General features: G+C 54.3%; 1 protein-coding gene across 1 annotated transcript in view; it reads left to right on the top strand.

The window, feature by feature from the left end:
• The window catches only part of LRRC20 (leucine rich repeat containing 20), a 108,087-nt gene that overhangs the window by 19,467 nt on the left and 71,156 nt on the right, over positions 1 to 17,464 (top strand). The window contains exon 2 of the mRNA XM_062215324.1: positions 14,785 to 14,929. Within this exon, the coding sequence (XP_062071308.1) occupies positions 14,848 to 14,929 (82 nt within the window). The 5' untranslated portion in view covers positions 14,785 to 14,847. The remainder of the gene's footprint in view (positions 1 to 14,784; positions 14,930 to 17,464) is intronic.

Below are 17,464 nucleotides of genomic sequence, written 5' to 3'. Positions count from 1 at the left end.
CAGAGAGAGCTTCAGCATCAATCGGGTCTTGTCGTTCCTCTGTTCAGAGCCCTTCCTGCCCTACAGTTGCACTGAGATTCTACAAGGTTGCCAAGCACAGCCCACCTGACCCCGCCCACCCCGCCTTTCTCATCCTGCACCCTCTGGATGGTTCTTGCTGTACCCCAGCCTCAAGACCTTCTGTCCACTCCTTGCAATCACCAGGGCTTGTCGGCTGCAGGGGCTTTACATTTTTTTCAAACATGTACTGCTTTCTTTTTTAAAAAACTATTTTATTTATTTTCATTTTTATCTGAGAGAGTGAGAGAAAGAGAAGGGGAGAGAGAGAGAGGAGTATGTTCCATCTGCTGGTTCACTCCCTAAATGCCCACTACAGCCAGATTTAGGCCAGGCTGAAACTAGGAGCTAGGAATTCCATCTGGACTCCCAGGGGCTGGCAGGGACACCCATCGTTGAGCCATCATCTGCTGTCTCCAGGATGCACGTTAGCAGGAAGCTGGAACTGGGAGCAGAATGGGGACTTGAACCCAGGCACCCTGGTATGGAAGCGGGGCCTCATCTGCTGAGGCACATGGCCTGCCCCTTCAAGAGCCTTGAACATTCTCTTTCATCTGCCCGGGCCACTTGCCTTCCTTTCTTGTCCTGGTTCAGTCATGCCTTTTCTTTAGGTCTCAGTCTGAGTACACTTTCCATAAAAGGTGCTCTCCTAATCCCTGACCTAAACCGGCCCTTTCACATCCACAAGGAGTGAGGAGCACACACAAGGAATAGTGAGTAAAGTGAAACAGCTCCCAGCAGTTAGGAGGGGTCGCTGAAGGAGGGAGACCTGGGGATGTGAAAGGGAAAAATGCTCTTGCCTGCTCAGGGGAGGCATTGGGATGGGAAGGTTTTGATTGGTTAATTGATGAGGGTTAAGTCTCCAATCACAGAAGTCCTTTGCAGAAGCCACCTGCTGGACTTTCCTCCGGTGCTCCAGGAGACATCTCCAGAGGGCGGGGAGGACTGCTGGTCGCTGTCTATGGTCACTCAGAGGTAACTGATCATAAAATGTGTTGTATTCATGGACTGTTGTCATAGTAAAGTTCTATCTCTTTACAAAATGTGTAGAAACTTTCATCACGGATGCTGTAAGACATTTGAGCTTACTTGGTCTCATTGTTTTCCAAGGCACAAGGTAATTTAACTCAGAACTTGCTGGGAGCCAGTTAGCACAGATTCCAGGGATGGGAGTTGGATAGATGAGATCAACCTCCTTCCTCCCTCCCTCCCTCCCTTCTTCCCTCCCTCCCTCCCTCTCTCCCCTCCCTCCTCCCTCCCTCCCTTCCTTCTTTGCCTCTCCTTGTCTTTCTTCTTCCTTCCTCCTCTCTCTCCCTCCCTTCTTTCTTCCTGCCTTCATTTCTTTTCTTTCTCTCCCAACTAAATAAAAAAAACCAACAATAACAACATACAGACTATTGAATCCTGTTCGTAGAGATTCTGGTCCTATAGACCTAAGTCGCTGTCCAGAACTCAGGATTTGTTTAAAAGGCTTTTTCTTGAGGAGTGCCTGGGTTAGAGGAGCGTGATTTCAGTGCGGAGCCCCTCGATCTACATTCCACGTCAATTGTCGCACAGATGTGCTGAGCTCTTCCTGTGCTAGCCAGTCTGCGTTGTCCTTTGTTAACCTTTAAGGAGGAGTCTGAGTGCGGAAAAGCTTTCGTTTGCATTAAAATGAAGTGAGTCTGCTCGTGACTTCCTTGACTGGATCTCTTCTGCCCCGCGGCAAACAAGGATTATTATATATGGAAATCTTTTTCGCATCTTCCTCTGGCTTCTGGGTTCCCCAGGGGTCTTTCTGCAATTAAACAGCTGGCTTCTGTAGATCTGACAATCATGCAGAACCTCCCTGTCCATGCTGCGCCATCCACGCGCTCTTCCTAGAGCTTTCCCCTTCACCTCTGCCAGCCTGTGAGCCACTTCACCCTGCATGGCAACAGGCCAGCTTGCTCCAGGGACCACAGCAAACTCCACGTTCCCTACGATGTTGGCTCTCCACGTCAGCAGGCTGTTGGCCTGGGAGCCTGGACCTGGCAGATTGCAGCCTTGCCTTGTGTGGTCTCTCACCACCCAGGAGGCCAGCCCAGCCGAAAGGTAAGTCCCAAAGTGTCCAAGCCTCCGATAGGCTGTTACCTCTCAGCCAAAGGCCAGCCCCACTATTATCCTTATAGTTTCTTAATTTTTCATTATTTATTTGAGATGCAGAGATATAATATTTCCATCTGCTGGTTTGTTCCCCACATGGCCACAACGGGCAGGGATGGGCCAGGCTGAAGATGGGAACTAGGAACTCAATCCAGATCTCCCACATGAGTGGCTGGAACTCAACCAGTTGGGCCATCACCTGCTGCCTTGATAGAAACTAGGAAATTAGGAGTGGAGCTAGAACTCAAACTCAGGCATTCTGATATGGGATGAGGTGTTCCAAGTACTAGCCAAATGCCCATCTCTTTATAGTTTCATTTTCAAAAGTTAAATTTTAAAATGGACCTGGGCAAGGAGCAATATAAGAAGAAAGTACAATCTAAGATCTTTGAAATCCAATAAACTTAGCCACATTGTTCTTATTTTCCTCATATCACCATGGGCTGGTGACAGACCCTTCAATTTATGGCACCATCGTCCGCGTCAGCATTCCACCAGCAGATGGAAACTTGGAGGCTTTGGGACTTACCTTTCTGCTGGGCTGGCCTCCTGGGTGGTGAGAGACCACACAGGGCAAGGCCACAATCTGCCAGGCCCAGGCTCCCAGGCCAACAACCTGCTGACGTGGAGCAGGAGGACTAACGGCCCTGCAGACTAACGCGCTTGTGCTGATTTGCTGTACAGCAAAAGGAAACTGCAACAACAGTAAACCAAGCCTCGGCTCCTTTTCCTGGCATCAGCAGTGCTCACAATCAGCTCTGTGCACCTTTTCACCGGCTTCCCACTGCCTCCTTATCCCCGAGCTGCAGCCGAATGTGAACGTTTGGTGTCTCTGGCAATGTGTCATGCCTCCTTCCTTCTGAGCCTTTGCTCGGCCAGGTCCTCCTGCAGGAATCTTTCCTCCCCTACTGCTTTTTCATTCTCTCCTCCTTCTCGGCCTTCTGCGCTGGTTGGAAGACTGTCCATCTTTTCAGACTTAATCCAGTATCACCGTTTCCTACCGTTAATGCACACATCAGGAGCAGCCTTGTGCCTAGTGCACATATCAGGAGCACATAGCAGCCGTCCTTGAATGCCCTTCCTTGGCCTATCTTCAGGGTGGGAGCTGCATGCCCCTCTCAAACCTTTTTTTTTTTTCTTTTAAAGATTTATTTTATTTATTTGAAAGACAGTGTTACAGAGAGGTAGAGACAAAGAGGTCTTCCATCCGCTGGCTCACTCCCCAGATGGCCGCAACGGTCGGAGCCACACTGATCCAAAGCCAGGAGCCAGGAGCTTCCTCTGGGTCTCCCATGTGGGTGCAGGGCACAAGGACTTGGACCATCTTCTACTGCTTTCCCAGGCCATAGCAGAGAGCTAGATGGGAAGTGGAGCAGCTGGGACTAGAACCGGTGCCCATTTGGGATGCTGGCGCTTCAGGCAAGGGCGTTAACCTGCTGTGCCATAGCGTTGGCTCCTCAAACCTCTTTCAATCATTTTGAGCAAACCCAGGTGCTGGTGTGGCTTTACCACTTCCCCAACACTTGCTGCACTCCTTATACAATAAAGAGCTTCAGGCCCTTTATGACAGGGCAGTCATTTGCTTGAATCTGATAACATTGTGTCATTATATTTACTTTTTTTTTTTTTAAGTCTTATTTTTTTGAGAGGCAGAGTTACAGACAGAGAAAGGGAGAGAGAGAGAGAAAGGTTCACTCCCCAAATGGCCGCGATGGCAGAGCTGAGCTGATCTGAAGCCAGGAGCCAGGAGCTTCTTCCTGGTCTCTGATGTGGTCCATCTTCGCTTTCCCAGGTGCATTAGCAGGGAGCTGGATTGGAAATGGAGCAGCCGGAACTTGAAATGGTGCCCATATGGGGTGTTGGTGCCATAGGCAGAGGCTTAACCTTTGTATATCACAGTGCCAGCTCCCATGATATTTACTTTTAAGTTTACTTTCTATCTATCACAAGTGATACTAGTTTCCATTTGTGGTAATGACATAAAATTTCTTTCTTTATTTAAAGATTGATTGATTTATTTGAAAGGCAGAGTTACAAAGAGGCAGAGGCAGAGGCAGAGAGAGAGGTCTTCTATCCACTGGTTCACTCCCCCAGATGGCTGCAATGGCCAGAGCTGAGCCAATCTGAAACCAGGAGCCAGGAGCTTCTTCCAGGTCTCCCACGCGGGAGCAGGGGCTCAAGGACTTGGGCCATCTTCTACTGCTATCCCAGGCCATAGCAGAGAGCTGGATGGGAAGAGGAGCAGCTGGGACCCAAACTGGCACCCAAATGGGATGCTAGCACTGTAGGTGGTGGCTCTTACCCACTATGCCACAGTGCCAGCCTCAAAGTTTCTTATTTAAAATAAACATTTTGGGGCAGATGTCATGGCCTAGCAGGTTAAGTCACTCCTTGGGATGCTTGCATCCCATATTGGAGTGATGATTCAAATCCTGTCTGCTCTACTTCCCATTCAGCTTGTTGCTAATGCACCTGGAAGGCAGCAGGTGATGGCCCAAGTAATTGGGTCCTTGCCAGCCATGTGGGAGACACAGACTGAGATCTGAGCTCCTGACTTTGGCCTGGTCCAGCCCTGGCTGTTGTGGGCATTTGAGGAGTGAAGTGGTGGATGGAATATCTTTCTCTTCTCTGTCTCTCCCTATCTCTGTGTCACCTTGTCTTTCAAATAAACAAATAAATCTTTAAAAAAAGGGCCAGCACTGTGGCACATTGGGTTAAAGTTCTGGCCTGAAGCGCCGACATTCCACATGGGCGCCAGTTCTAGTCCTGGTTGCTCCTCTTCCAATCCAGCTATTTGCTATGCCTTGGGAAAGCAGTAGAAGATGGACCAAGTCCTTGGGCCCCTGCACCCGTGTGGGAGACCCTGAAGAAGTTCCTGGCTCCTGGCTTTGGATCGGCGTGGCTCTGGCCATTGTGGCCATCTGGGGAGTAAACCAGTGGCTGGAAGACCTCTCTCTTTGTGTCTCTACCTCTCTCTGTAACTTTGTCTTTCAAATAAATAAAATAAATCTTAAAAAAAAAAAAAAATGGAGCCAGCACTGGCACAGTAGGTAAAGCCACAACCAATAGTGCTGGTATCTCATATGAGTGCCAGTTCCAGTTCCTGCTTCTTTACTCTGATCTAGCACTTTGCCAATGGCCTGGGAAAAACCAGTGGAAGATGGCCCGAGTGTTTGGGCCTCTGCCACCTACGTGGGAGACCTGAATGAAGCTCCTGACTCCTGGCTTCAACTTGGTCCAGCCCTGGTCATTGTAGCCATCTGGGGAGCAGACCAGCAGAGGGAAGACCTCTCTCTCTCTCTCTGTCTGTCTCCCCCTTGTTCTCTTAATTTTAAAAATTAAAAGTTTAAAAGTGAGTCAATTTAAAGGAAAAAGTAAGCAAAAATAATAATGATAATATAACCTGCTGGTATACCCTCTCTGAGAAAAAGAGATCTAGTTTGTATCATGCTGATTTCCACAGGGTAAATTCTCCGACTTTGCCCATTGCAAGTGAGCACCTTGATGGCCACTGAGGGAAAGATGTGCAGTGAGCAAGCTCCTGAGCCTATGTCAGTGCCTCAAGCTCACCACTGGGTGGGGCTCTCACATACCCCAAACCAGGAAGGTGGCCTGGCCCTGGCTGCGGCTGGAGAGATTTCCATGTGAATGTCATTTCCCATGGCCCCAAGAGCAGCGTACTGACAGCTTCTTGCTCACACATGCAAACCCTGCGGTTCTTGGTGGGAGGCTGGTGCAGGACAACTTGCACCAGGTGGGACCTTCTGGAAGAGGGGCTGTGTGAACTGCTCTTCAGCCTTAGGATGGCAGTGCCTCAGGTCTCTGGCTGTCAGTCTCTCAGCTCCGGGTAGAGGCACAGCCCCAGATGGAGGACCCAGGTGGGTGTGGAATGATGGATGGGGGTCTCTGACTCACACATGTTGCTGGGACTTCCCACCACGTCACTTCCCGCAAATGCCCTTTTTCCTTAAGAGATGTGAGACATAGGATTACAAGGACAACAGGACAGCAAAGGAGAAAGGTAAGGTTTTATTAGCTTGCGTGCATTAATCTGTGGTTCCTGTAATAAAGTACGACCAACTGGGTGGCATAGCCACAGAAAGCCTCCATCCAGAAACCCAGACTCAGGGCGGTGGCCGGCAGCGTGGCCCCTCCTGAGTGCTGAGGGGACAGGAAGTGTTTCCTGCCTCTCTCCCTGGCTCTGAGTCTCCTCACTTTGCCTTCCCTCTGTGCCTGTCTTGTGCAGATCTCCCACAGAGAAGGACAGCAGTCATGTTGGATTAGGGGCCACCCTAATGACCTCAGTTGTAGCCTGATTCCCTCTGTAAAGACCTCCTCTCCAAATGAGGTCACATTTTGAGGTGCTCAGAGATAGAACTACAATGCTAAATCAGGGGGTATTGTTTTAAGAGTCATTTCTAAGTTTTGGGGTGGTTTATTATGCAAGAAAACCTGATTAATACAATTGATATTGGAGATGGGAGTTCGCTCATGCTTGTCTTTGTACAAGAAAGAATTCAGACATGAGCCAGAGAGCAGTGATAGGCAAGGCACCAAAGTTTAATGAAGAGAAATGCACCTGATAAACCAGGCGAGTGTCTCAGCAAAGAACTGAGTGCCCAGTCCCTTTTGGACTAGAGTTTTATGGACGTGAGTATGGGTCCCCATTTCTCCTCCCCCTTTCTCTTCTGGGAGATGTGGGTGGGGATCTTCTGGACATGCAATTCCCAGAAATCCTTTCAGGATTTTTACTAGTGCATCTTTTTATTTATTTATTTATTTATTTATTTTTGAGATGGCCGGGTGGCGGCTTTATTAGGGAGCCAGGATGACAGAGGACTTAGGAGTTGGCGTTGGGGCCCTTCTTCTTGCCAAAGGTGGGCACCACGTTGACGAAGCGCCGGTTGTACTGCATCCGTCCTTGGCGCGGCCCGTCTTCTTCTTCTGCTTCTGCTTGGCCACCTTGAGTCTGACCTCTCACTTTGCCGGCGCGGGCCAGGGAGCCGTGGACTTTACCTCCGAGCATGCTCCGGCCATTTTGGCCATATGGGGAGTAAGCCAGTGCATGGAAGACTCTCTCTCTCTCTCTCTCTCTCTTTGCCTCTCTGCCTGTCTCTCTGTAACTCTGCCTTTCAAATAAATAAATTTTTATTAAAAATGAAAAATATGGGACCAACTCTGTGGCGCAGTAGTTTAATCCTCCGCCTGTGGCACCAGCATCCCATATGGGTGCTGGTTCTAGTCCCGGCTGCCCCTCTTCTAATCCAGTTCTCTGCTATGGCCTGGGAAAGCAGTAGAAGATGGCCCAAGTGCTTGGGCCCCTGTACCCACATAAGAGACCAGGAAGAAGCTCCTGGCTCCTGACTTTGGATCAGCGCAGTTCCGGCTGTTGCAGCTACCTGGGGAGTGAACCAACAGAAGGAAGACCTTTTGCTCTGTCTCTACCTCTCACTATCTATAACTCTACCTTTCAAATAAATAAAATCTTAAAAAAAATGAAAAATATTAAAAATTCCCATCTTCTTTGGCCCCTCTTACACACATAGGCTAATGTCCACCTAGCCACCTAATTCAGTTGCTAACTACTGACCAAGTAGGTCATCTCAGGAGCAGCAGTGGTGCAGACCTAGCACAGTGATGGGTGTAACGCAGGGAGTGCTCTGGAGAAGGGAACACAGTAGGAACAGAAGAGGCGGCGTTGGAGCTGGGGGTGGGGGAGTCTTGTCCACATGGAGTTGGAGGGCTTCTGAGGGAGAGGGAATGAGTGAGGTAATGAGCCCAGCTGGGGCCATCAGTCAGGGGCACTTACTGAGCCCTGTTGTGGGTGGCTCAGGTCTGCACATGCGAGGGAATGGCAGGGGAGAAAAGATGTCACAGGTGGAAGTTGTCCAGATGTGTAACACTGTTTTATTTTTTTTTTGACAGGCAGAGCTAGACAGTGAGAGAGACAGAGAGAAAGGTCTTCCTTCCGTTGGTTCACCCCCCAAATGGCCGCTATGACCGGCGCGCTGCGCTGATCTGAAGCCAAGAGCCAGGTGCTTCCTCCTGGTCTCCCATGCGGTGCAGGGCCCAAGCACTTGGGCCATCCTCCACTGCCTTCCTGGGCCACAGTAGAGAGCTGGACTGGAAGGGGGCAACCGGGACAGAATCTGGCGCCCCACCTGGGGTGCCGGCGCCGCAGGTGGAGGATTAGTCAAGTGAGCCGTGGCGCCAGCCTAACACTGGTTTAAGGGAAACAGAAATAGCAGTGTCCGCTTCATCAGAGCACCAAGCATCTTGGCTTGGGTAGAGTGTGGCTCGGCTCAATTCTCTCTGATGCTTCTGGCAGGGATGGAGTGGTGATGAGGTTGTGAGAGGCCCCCATAGTTTTCCTGGGGAGCCACAGGGGCTCAAAAACCACAGCTGTTCATATGTCCTCTTGATGGTTGCCGCTGGAGGGCAGGGTCTGTGTCTGTTTCATCTCAGTACACCCTGAGACACAACGCCTTGCACATACTTGGCATTCAATTCCATTTATTTATTTATTTATTTATTTATTTATTTTCCTCTCTATTTGTAGTACTTGAGAGGGGCAGGGGGAGATAGCCTATCCACTGGTTCACTCCCCAAATACTCAGAAGCAGACTGACGCTTAGAGCTGGGAACACAATCCAGAACTCCCACAGAGCTGGCAGGACCCCAGTTCCTTGAGCCATCACCTCTGGCTCCCAGGGGGCACCTTAGCAGGAAGCGAAGAGGCAGGAGACGGAGGTGGATATTGAACCCGGGGACTCTGATGTGGGATGTGTGCATCTTAACTGCTGGGCCAAACCCCTGCCCTGGCATTCGGTTTTCAGACTCACTTTGTGGATACTTCCCACACCACCCCTTTTACCCGCCATTCGCTTTGTGGGGCTACTGTCAGATTTTAAGTCACACTAAGTGACTTAAAACAACGTGTGTTCTCTCCAGTCCTAGAAGGCAGAAGTTCAGAATCCAGGAGTCAGCAGGACTGGTCTTTCTGGAATCTTTGGGGGAGAGCAGTTTCTTGCCTGCTCCTTGCCCACAGCCCTGGGCACTGCCACCCTGGGCTCTGCCTCCCTCACTCTTGGCTTCTCCCCGCGTCTCTGTGTCCCTGCTTTTGCAAGAACATTGATTAGTGGTCTGCCCTAGTCTGATATGACCTTAACTAATTACACAATTCTGCCCATGATAGTCCACCAAGACTCAAGGGACTGCGCTCCTTGCCCGGCTGCCTGAGAGGCAGTGTTCTCTCTTCAGGACTCTCCAAGCGTCCCACGTGCACCTGTTATCCAGCATGTGGCGCCTCTGTCCTCGGGTCACCGGCGGAGCTGGGCCTCCCCGTACAGGCCGTACAGGCCGTGAATTCTGCACGCCCTTTAGAAAAGGCAGGCCCTGCAGCCACTCCCTCTTCCTGCCGCGCCTGGGCCTGGGCGAGGCACACATTACCCGCCGTCGTCCTCACGGGGACCCCAGGAGGGAGGGCTCCACTCGACTCCTACTTCACGGAAGGGCACCCCGGGCGTGAGAGGGCTGAGGTAACCGTGTAGCCAGAGATCCTCTCCAAAAGCCCGAACGCCGGGGGAAGGTTCCCTAGTCCCAGCTCCATGGTTTCCAAAGCACCCCCCGATCTGGCTAATTCCACGGCCTTGCCTCGAGCAAACCGCAACCGGCAGCCTCAGCCCCGATCCCGAGACTGGAGGCTCCTCAGCGCCCGGCCGCCGGCCGCGGCACACAAAGCGCTTCCTCCTCGCCGACGGGCGCGCGCCGCTCCCGGGCGCGGCCTGTAGACTCGCGCTCTGATTGGCGGCGCGCGGTCCGGGAGCTACTCTTGCGCCCGCCCCGGCATCCGTCCTAGCGCCGTAATTGGCCGGGCGGCCGTGCGCGCAGAGCCCGCGGCCCCGCGCGCCCCGCCCCGCCGGCTGGGAACCCGCATGGGGCGCCGGCGGCGGCCGAGGGAGCGTGACTGGCGCTGCGCAGGGCGCTAGGAGGCATTGTCGCTGTAAGTGGAGCCGAAAGCGGCCCGGAGCCGGGCCACACGTTGCGCGCCCCGCCAAGTAAACGTAGTCTGAGGTCAAGCGTTGTAGGGGCTGGGGGAGAGAGGGCGAAAACGTCCCGGCTTTGCAGTGTCCCCTCCCCTCCCCCAGGTCGCGCGGTGACAGAGCAGCGGCGCCGCGGGCCCCGGCGCGGGCCGGGCGCTGCCCGCATCCTGCAGCGGGACCCTGACGGCTCCGGGGAGCGGGCTTCCATCCCCGCGGGAGGCGCCCTTGCTGGGAGAAGCTGCTGTGCATCCCCCCCCCCCCCGGAGCGACACTTTGGGGGTTTGCTTCCGCCTCGGGGGGCTGCGGACGCCTGTGCCGGAGCGTGTCCCACGTCCTGGGCGACCCCCGGCTGTACTCTGCTCCCTGGCCGGGCCGTGGCGTGCCGTCTTGGGGGCCGCTGTCGGAGAACGCCCGGATGCGGCCGGGGAGCATCCTCGAGCCCTGTGGTGTGAAGCCGCGGCGCCGGCGCGCCCGGGCAGGCTTCGTTCCCTGGCGTGGGGAAGTGGGTCGGGTCTGTCCTGGAGCCGAGCGGGCTAGGGGCTGCCGGGGTCCTCCTGAAAGCCCCGCTTGGCTCGCGGCCCCGCGCGCCGGAGGCCCGGCCGGAGCCGGCGCTGGGGCAGCGCGCGCATGGCTCGCGAGGCTCGGGTTCCCGGCGGAGCGGCTGCCAGGTCTAAAGTTCCCCGCTGACCGCACCGGTAACTAAATATAGGAGCAGCTGCTGCGCACGGGGCGTCGCCGCGGTTGCCCCGCAGAGATCTGCGGATAGGCTAACGTTCTTGCTGCTCAGGGCCGGAGTCAGGGGTCTGTGCTCAGGGTTTAAGAAGTCACGCCTCCGCCTGCGTGGTATGCGGGAGAACCCAGGTGGTGATCAGTGTCAGCCCCTCCCTGGCAGGACCGCTGTGTGTTGCCGGCTTTCTGTGTGCACCTGTTTAGTCACCTGCTTACTAGTCAGTGACCTGGTGTGGTTTGCAAAGTCCCTTGTTAACAGCCCCCTGTCAGCTACTTCTCAGAGCCACCCGGGGGGAAGGTGGTCTTGCCGTGTACCTGATGGAGACAACTTTCCAAAACCCTGGTTACCCTGGGTTGCTGTGTTTCCTAAGAAGCGGAGGACGGACAATCAGCGCTCTAGCGGGACTCTAGCTCCTTTCTCCTGTGGGGGAGAGGAAGTGCTGGGTGAGGGGAGGAGCACTTTCCAGCCAGCCCCTGAGTGTGCTGGTTGTAGGCAGTGGACACGCGTAGGGGGGCAGTGGGCAGCGCATCTGTGCCCAGAGCATCCGCTGGAATAGAAAGGGCCTTTTCCCGGTGAATTGCTCCGAACTTGTGTCTGTGTTCCTGACCCAAGATTTATATATGTGTTTGAAAGGCAGAGTTACAGAGAGGGGCGTGGGGTGGGGAAGAGAGCTTCCCCCTCAATGGTTCACTCCCCAAATGGCCGCCAGGAGCTAGGAGCCTGGAACTCCATGCCGGTCTCTCAAGTTGATGCAGGGGCCCACGGACTCCGGCTGCCTTCTGCTGATGCTGGGTGGGAGTGGAGCAGCCATGGGAGATGGTTTTTGGGGATTTTTGTTCGTGGGGGGCCTGAGGCACCACCTCCCCGCCTGCTGGCAGCCAGTGGGATTGCAGGCATAGGACCCGGCTGAAAGCCTTGTGCCTCCCTGCCCAGGTGCAGGGTTGGTAGGACAGGAAGGATGAAGGCACACTGGACTCCTTCTCCCTGCTGCGAGGCCAGCATTGCCCCAGTGCTTTTCTTCAGAAAGTTCTGCATCAGGATCACAGACCAGAGCTGCTCCTGTGTTTCTGCCCGCCCACTTCATTGGTAGATCCTACTAGAGTGCAGTAAATGCCTATGCTTATTCCTGCTGACTGCCAGAGAGGGAAGGGAGGATCGAGGTATGGGGCAAGAGGTCTGGCCTGGGAATCAAGAAGACCCTGTTCTTTGTCCGTCTAACTGATTTGTGTCCCCTCTTGGGTCCTCAGAGTTCCTGTTCATAAAGAGGTCAGACTAGGTCACGAAGGTCCCAGTAGCAGGGCTGTGATACAGGCCTGGGGGATAGCTCTGAGAGCAACATGGCAAACTGTCTGTCCTGCCCTGGCCTACCTTACACAGGTGGTGCCTACCCCTGCCCCCCTGCCCCCGGCGCTGTTCGGCACTTGGATTTATGACCCTTTTGGATTTGGACAGTGTCTGCTATGCTAATCAGCTCCCAAATGATGTCTGTCAATCAGCAGCAGCAGGAGCGAGGGTGCAGTGTGTGCTGTGAACTGTCCCGGCCCCAAGCTGCTCAGGGGCCGATGGGGAGGCAAGTGTATGCGTACCACTATATAAGTGTGGTTTTATTTACTCGAAAGGCACAGGGATGGAGACGGAGACAGAGCTCTGCTGTCTGCTTCTTCACTCCTCCACATGCCTGCCACAGCCAGGGGTGAGCCAAGATTAACCCGGGAGCTCGGAACGCCACCCAGGTCTCCCGTGTGGATGGCAGGGACCCAGCTACTTGAGCCATCACTGCTGCCTCCCAGGGTCTATGTCGGCAGGAAGCTGGAGTCAGCAGCCAGGGCTGAGTAACAAACGCAGGCACTTCGGTGTGGGATGCAGGTGTCTCAACCCATGTCTCAAACACTAGGCCAGATGCCCACACCGTGTATATTTTCAGACTGATAAACCACCCAGTTGACTTATGCTGAGTCATAAGTGATGCTGCAACTCAGGGGGAGGAGAGAACGCTAAGGGCTGGGGCAATCAGGGAAGACTTCCTAGAGGTGGAGAAATTGAAACTACTCATTCCTCAAAGATGACTGAGTTGTTTGTTCAGAGTCACACAGGCGTCACACTGAGAATAGATGCTGGTGCCATATATGTGTAAGTACTACTTTTTCTTCTCGACCAGTGTTTACTGAGTATGGACGTGTCCTGGGCCCCAAGCTTCACAGGTGCATATATTATGTTAGCGTATTAACTCTGTGAGGTGGGTGTTATTAGATCTTCTACTCAGATGAGGAAACTGAGGCTCAGAGAAGGTTAGAAACTCTCCCGATACTTCTCGGCTGGTTAATGGAAGGGTTGAGCACTTGGCCCATCTCCAACATCCTTTTCCCACTGTGCTATGTGTTTTGAACCTTTGGCGTCAGCCTCTTTGGTGAAGTGCACGGTCAGGCTGATCTCACACCCCCTGCCCTAAGCAGGTGGTGGCCATGGCCTTGGCCTGCTTGTGCAAGTGAGTGCCTGGGACTTCTCGGTATCTGTAGCAACCCCGGGCACCAACCCCACACTGTTCCTCTTCCTTTCACCTTCTTCTGCTTTAGACCCTTGGAGCGAGTTCCCTGCAGCTCCTAAGATATCTAAGAAGCTGGGCTTGGGGTCCAAGGGCAAGGAAGGGCTCTGACCTTAGTCTCAAGTTCATGGCTGTCTCCGTGGGGTGTTGCTGCTGGTGGTGTGAGTGACTTGTGGGGAAGCAAGCACTAGGGGTGGGCGTTTGGGGCAGTGGTTACACTGCTGTTTGGGATGCCCACATCCCATATCATAGTGCCTGGGTTTGAATTCTGTCTCTGCTCTTGACTGCACCTTCCTGCTAATGCACACCCTGGGAGGCAGCAGGTGATGGCTCAAATAATTGGGTCCCTGCCACTCACATGGGGGCCCCGGATTGAGTTCCCATGTCTTGGCTTTGGCCTGGCCTAGCTCTGGCTGTTGTAGGCATTTGGGGAGTGAACTGGTGGATGAATTTCTCTCTCTGTCTGCCTGTCTTGATCCCATCTCTCTGCTCTCAAATAAAGAAGTAGTGAGCACTAGATGTGGAGTTGGGGTGGCCCGAATATTGCTACCTACCTTGATCTTGGCCAGGCGATCTAGCTTTGCTTCTTCCTCTGTAATGAAAGGGAGTTGGGGACATTTCCATGTGCTTACGTCTTAGCACCTTAAAATTGTGTTTTCCTTGCCTTTCTGAGAGTGATACAGTTCCCCTTCCCAAATCCCCACCACGTTGCTTGCTCCGAAGCTCCATGTCCGGATGGTAATGCGGCTGCTGTCAGGTTTGCAGGCTCCTACTATCCCCCGCATGGGTGAAGAGAGTTCTTAGAGACCGCCCTGCCTCGCTGGGAGCTCTCCCTGGCTCACGAGGCTCCAAGTTGCCTTAGTGTCCTCATCTGCTGCCTGCAGGAGGAGTCTGGCTGATGTGGGTGGGCTGGCCTTGTCCTGGGGGTTTGTGGGCAGGAAGCTGGCTCCAAGGCTGTGGAGTGGAGCAACAGGTGTCCTTCCCCTGCAGGTGGCTGTGCCACGCCCATTCCCCCAAAACTATGTCTGTTCAGCCACACCTGAATCCTCTTGCCTGCTTGGCCACTGGTTCAGGCCCATGGCCCTGGAGCTGCTGAGGTCACAGGTGTCAGTCATCCCAGGAAATGGGGAGCACCCGGCCACCCCCGCCCTCTGAGAGGCAGGTCAGTTCCTCCCAAGGCTGGGCTGGATGTGGCCTGAGGTGTGGGTCCCGAGGGAGGAGGTAAGTGGCAGCCTGTGTGCCCGGGGAGACTGCCAGGCAGGCGCATCATAGCCCTGTATCTCCTGCAGGTGTGGGCCCCGTCGTGCGCAGTGGACCGGCCTGGGGGCTGGCAGCAGGACGCCTGAGTCTGCATGCTGAAGAAGATGGGTGAGGCCGTGGCCAGAGTCGCCAGGAAGGTCAACGAGACGGTGGAGAGCGGCTCTGACACCCTGGGTGAGTGATGGCCGGACTGTGCTCCTGCCCGCTGAGGGCTCCTGGAGCCCGTGAAGCGAGGACGTAGGAAGAGAGGAAAGCTACAGCATCAGCATGTGCCACGTCACACCCGGGGCCTGCACTGTCATTGTGTGGACGGAGGGTCCTAGTGTGGCACCTGGGGCTTGTGGTCAGAGAGGTCTGAGAAACACTGCCTGGCCCAGGACTGTCAGTGACCATGAGTGTGTAGCTGTTCTTGCTCCTGGAAACTGGCACCAGCTGGGGAGCCCCCTGCGTGCAGTCCTGTGCCGAGTGCCTCCTGTTGGGTGGTCACTGCTTCCCCATGGTGAGTGGCAGGTGTGGAGAGCCTCGGTTTTCAGATGAGGAGGAGGTGGAGGGGTGATGCCTCCCACCTGCCACCCCAGAGCCTAGCATCGCGGCAGGCACTTTGTAAGCATGTGACATTGTCACAAGCTGCACGGAGCTAGGGTAGAGGGGCCCTCCTCTGCGTGCAAACCAACACGGAGGTTGTGGTTGGCTTAGGAGGGATATCTCTGAGCTGGTAGCCACAGGCCCTTAGTTGGAGCTCAGGGTGCCAGTGCTGGGCCGCACTGTGGCTGGGCTTCCCTGGAGGTTAGGGATCGCTAGCACTGGCCCTGAGGGGAGGCAGGCTTCGGCCCCACGGCCTGGCCTGGATCCCTACTCTGCTGCCTGCCACCTGGCACCCTAGCGGGGTGCTGAGCCTTCCTGAGCCTCGGTTCCTCCATCGCGTCGTCTTCATCAGGGAGGTCAGGAGTCGTCATCCTGTCTGTAAGGGATTGGCATGTCAGCAGTGTGGTAAATGGCAGCTCTTTCATTTTTGCTGTCCTCAAAGGCTGCAGGTGGGGCTCAAGTCTTCCCTTGCACAGTGCCTCTTCTGGGTGTCCTGCAGCCAGGCCGCTGCTGGGCTTGCCTCCTTTGCCTTATCGTGGGAAGCTCAGTGCATGTGATGTATTCTGCCGCCGGTCACCCACTCCCACCTTGAATGTCACGCAGGGCGGTGCCACCCGGCCCAGACGTGACCAGAGTCAGGGGCAACAGGGGAGGCAGACCTGACTTCTGATGGGGGAGTGGGGCAGGTGTCGTCGAGCTTCTGTTTCAGGAGGAGTGGCGAGAAGGCAGGTACCCAGGCAGGGGTCAGTTGGCACCTGGATTGAGAGGGAGGGAAGGATGCTGCCCAGCCTGGAAGGCTTCGTGGAGGAGTCTGGACTCCAACCTCAGTGGCCCTGGCACTGCCAATCTAGAAGCCTCACAGGGCAGTTGGGGTTCCTGTGAATGAGGGCACCTCGGCCCAGGTGAAGTGTGTGGGGCGGCCGGAGGTGGGTGCGTGCTGCACCAGCTTCTTGGCGCTACCTGGGGACCACAAGCACTGAGGACCCCAAGTCAGACCAGTGGCCACTTGGCTGAATGTCCTCAGTGCCTGGCAAGAGAGCCTGGCTTTCTCCCTACTGTGCAGTCCGACGTGGGGGTGATCGTTGGTTATTGCCACGGTGTGGTTCGGTGAAGTCTTGTCAGCTTGAGAGCCTTTTGCCATAGTGGTCTTGGCCAAAGCTTGAGAGTTTCCTGTGGAGACACTGGGCCTTCCAGGTTAGCAGTGAACCCTAGGGGACTTTTTAACCTTGACAGTGGCCAGAGAAGAAGCAAAATATCAGACCAGGCTGCTGTGGGTGCCTGCAATCCTGACCCTTGGAAAGTGGAGCTGACCAGGCTCATCTAGGCTAAGGAATGGGTCTAAGCAGTCAGAACGTATTGAGCACCTGCTGTGTGCAAGGTGCTGAGGGGTTCGCAGAGACATGTGCAGTGGGGTTCTGGACCTGAGACCAGCCTACCACCAATGAGATGATCACTGAGCAGTGAGTGACACCCAGGCTCTGGGCTAAGCTGTGTTGTGTGGACCTACAGGTTGTATTCAGAGGTGGGAGACGTTGCTGGGTGTTGAAGTAATCCAGGAAGGCTCTCTGGAGGAGGTAGAAGTTAAACTGAGACTTGAAAGACACTCAATATGGTTCTCTTGTGAAACACCAAAAAATCTGAAGCAACCTAAACATCCAGCACCAGAACATTACTTAAATAATTTTCTAAAAATATTTATTTATTTGTTTGAAAGAGTTACAGAGAGGCAGAGGCAGAAGCAGGGGGAGAGAGAGAGAGATGTTCCATCTACTGATTGACTTCCCAGATGGCCGCGATGGTTGGAGCTGGGCTGATCTGAAACCAGGAACTAGGAGCCTCCTCTGGGTCTCCCACACAGGTGCAGGGGCCCAAGGGCTTGGGCCATTTTCTACTGCTTTCCCAGGGCATCGTAGAGAGCTGGATTGGAGGTGGAGCAGCCAGAATTGAAACTGGTGCCCATACGGATTGTCAGTACTGCAGGCAGTGGCTTTACCTGCTACGCCACAGTGTTGGCCCCTTAAATAAATTTGTTACAGCTACATACAGTGCTGTTTATACAGCTGTTAGCAGTGGTATACAGCAGTTCACATCATATGTATCAGTAAAGACTTGCACATTCTCACA

This window comes from Lepus europaeus, chromosome 17, assembly GCF_033115175.1.
Source record: "Lepus europaeus isolate LE1 chromosome 17, mLepTim1.pri, whole genome shotgun sequence".
Taxonomy (NCBI): Eukaryota; Metazoa; Chordata; class Mammalia; order Lagomorpha; family Leporidae; genus Lepus; species Lepus europaeus.
This window is presented reverse-complemented; position numbering and strand designations above follow the sequence as displayed.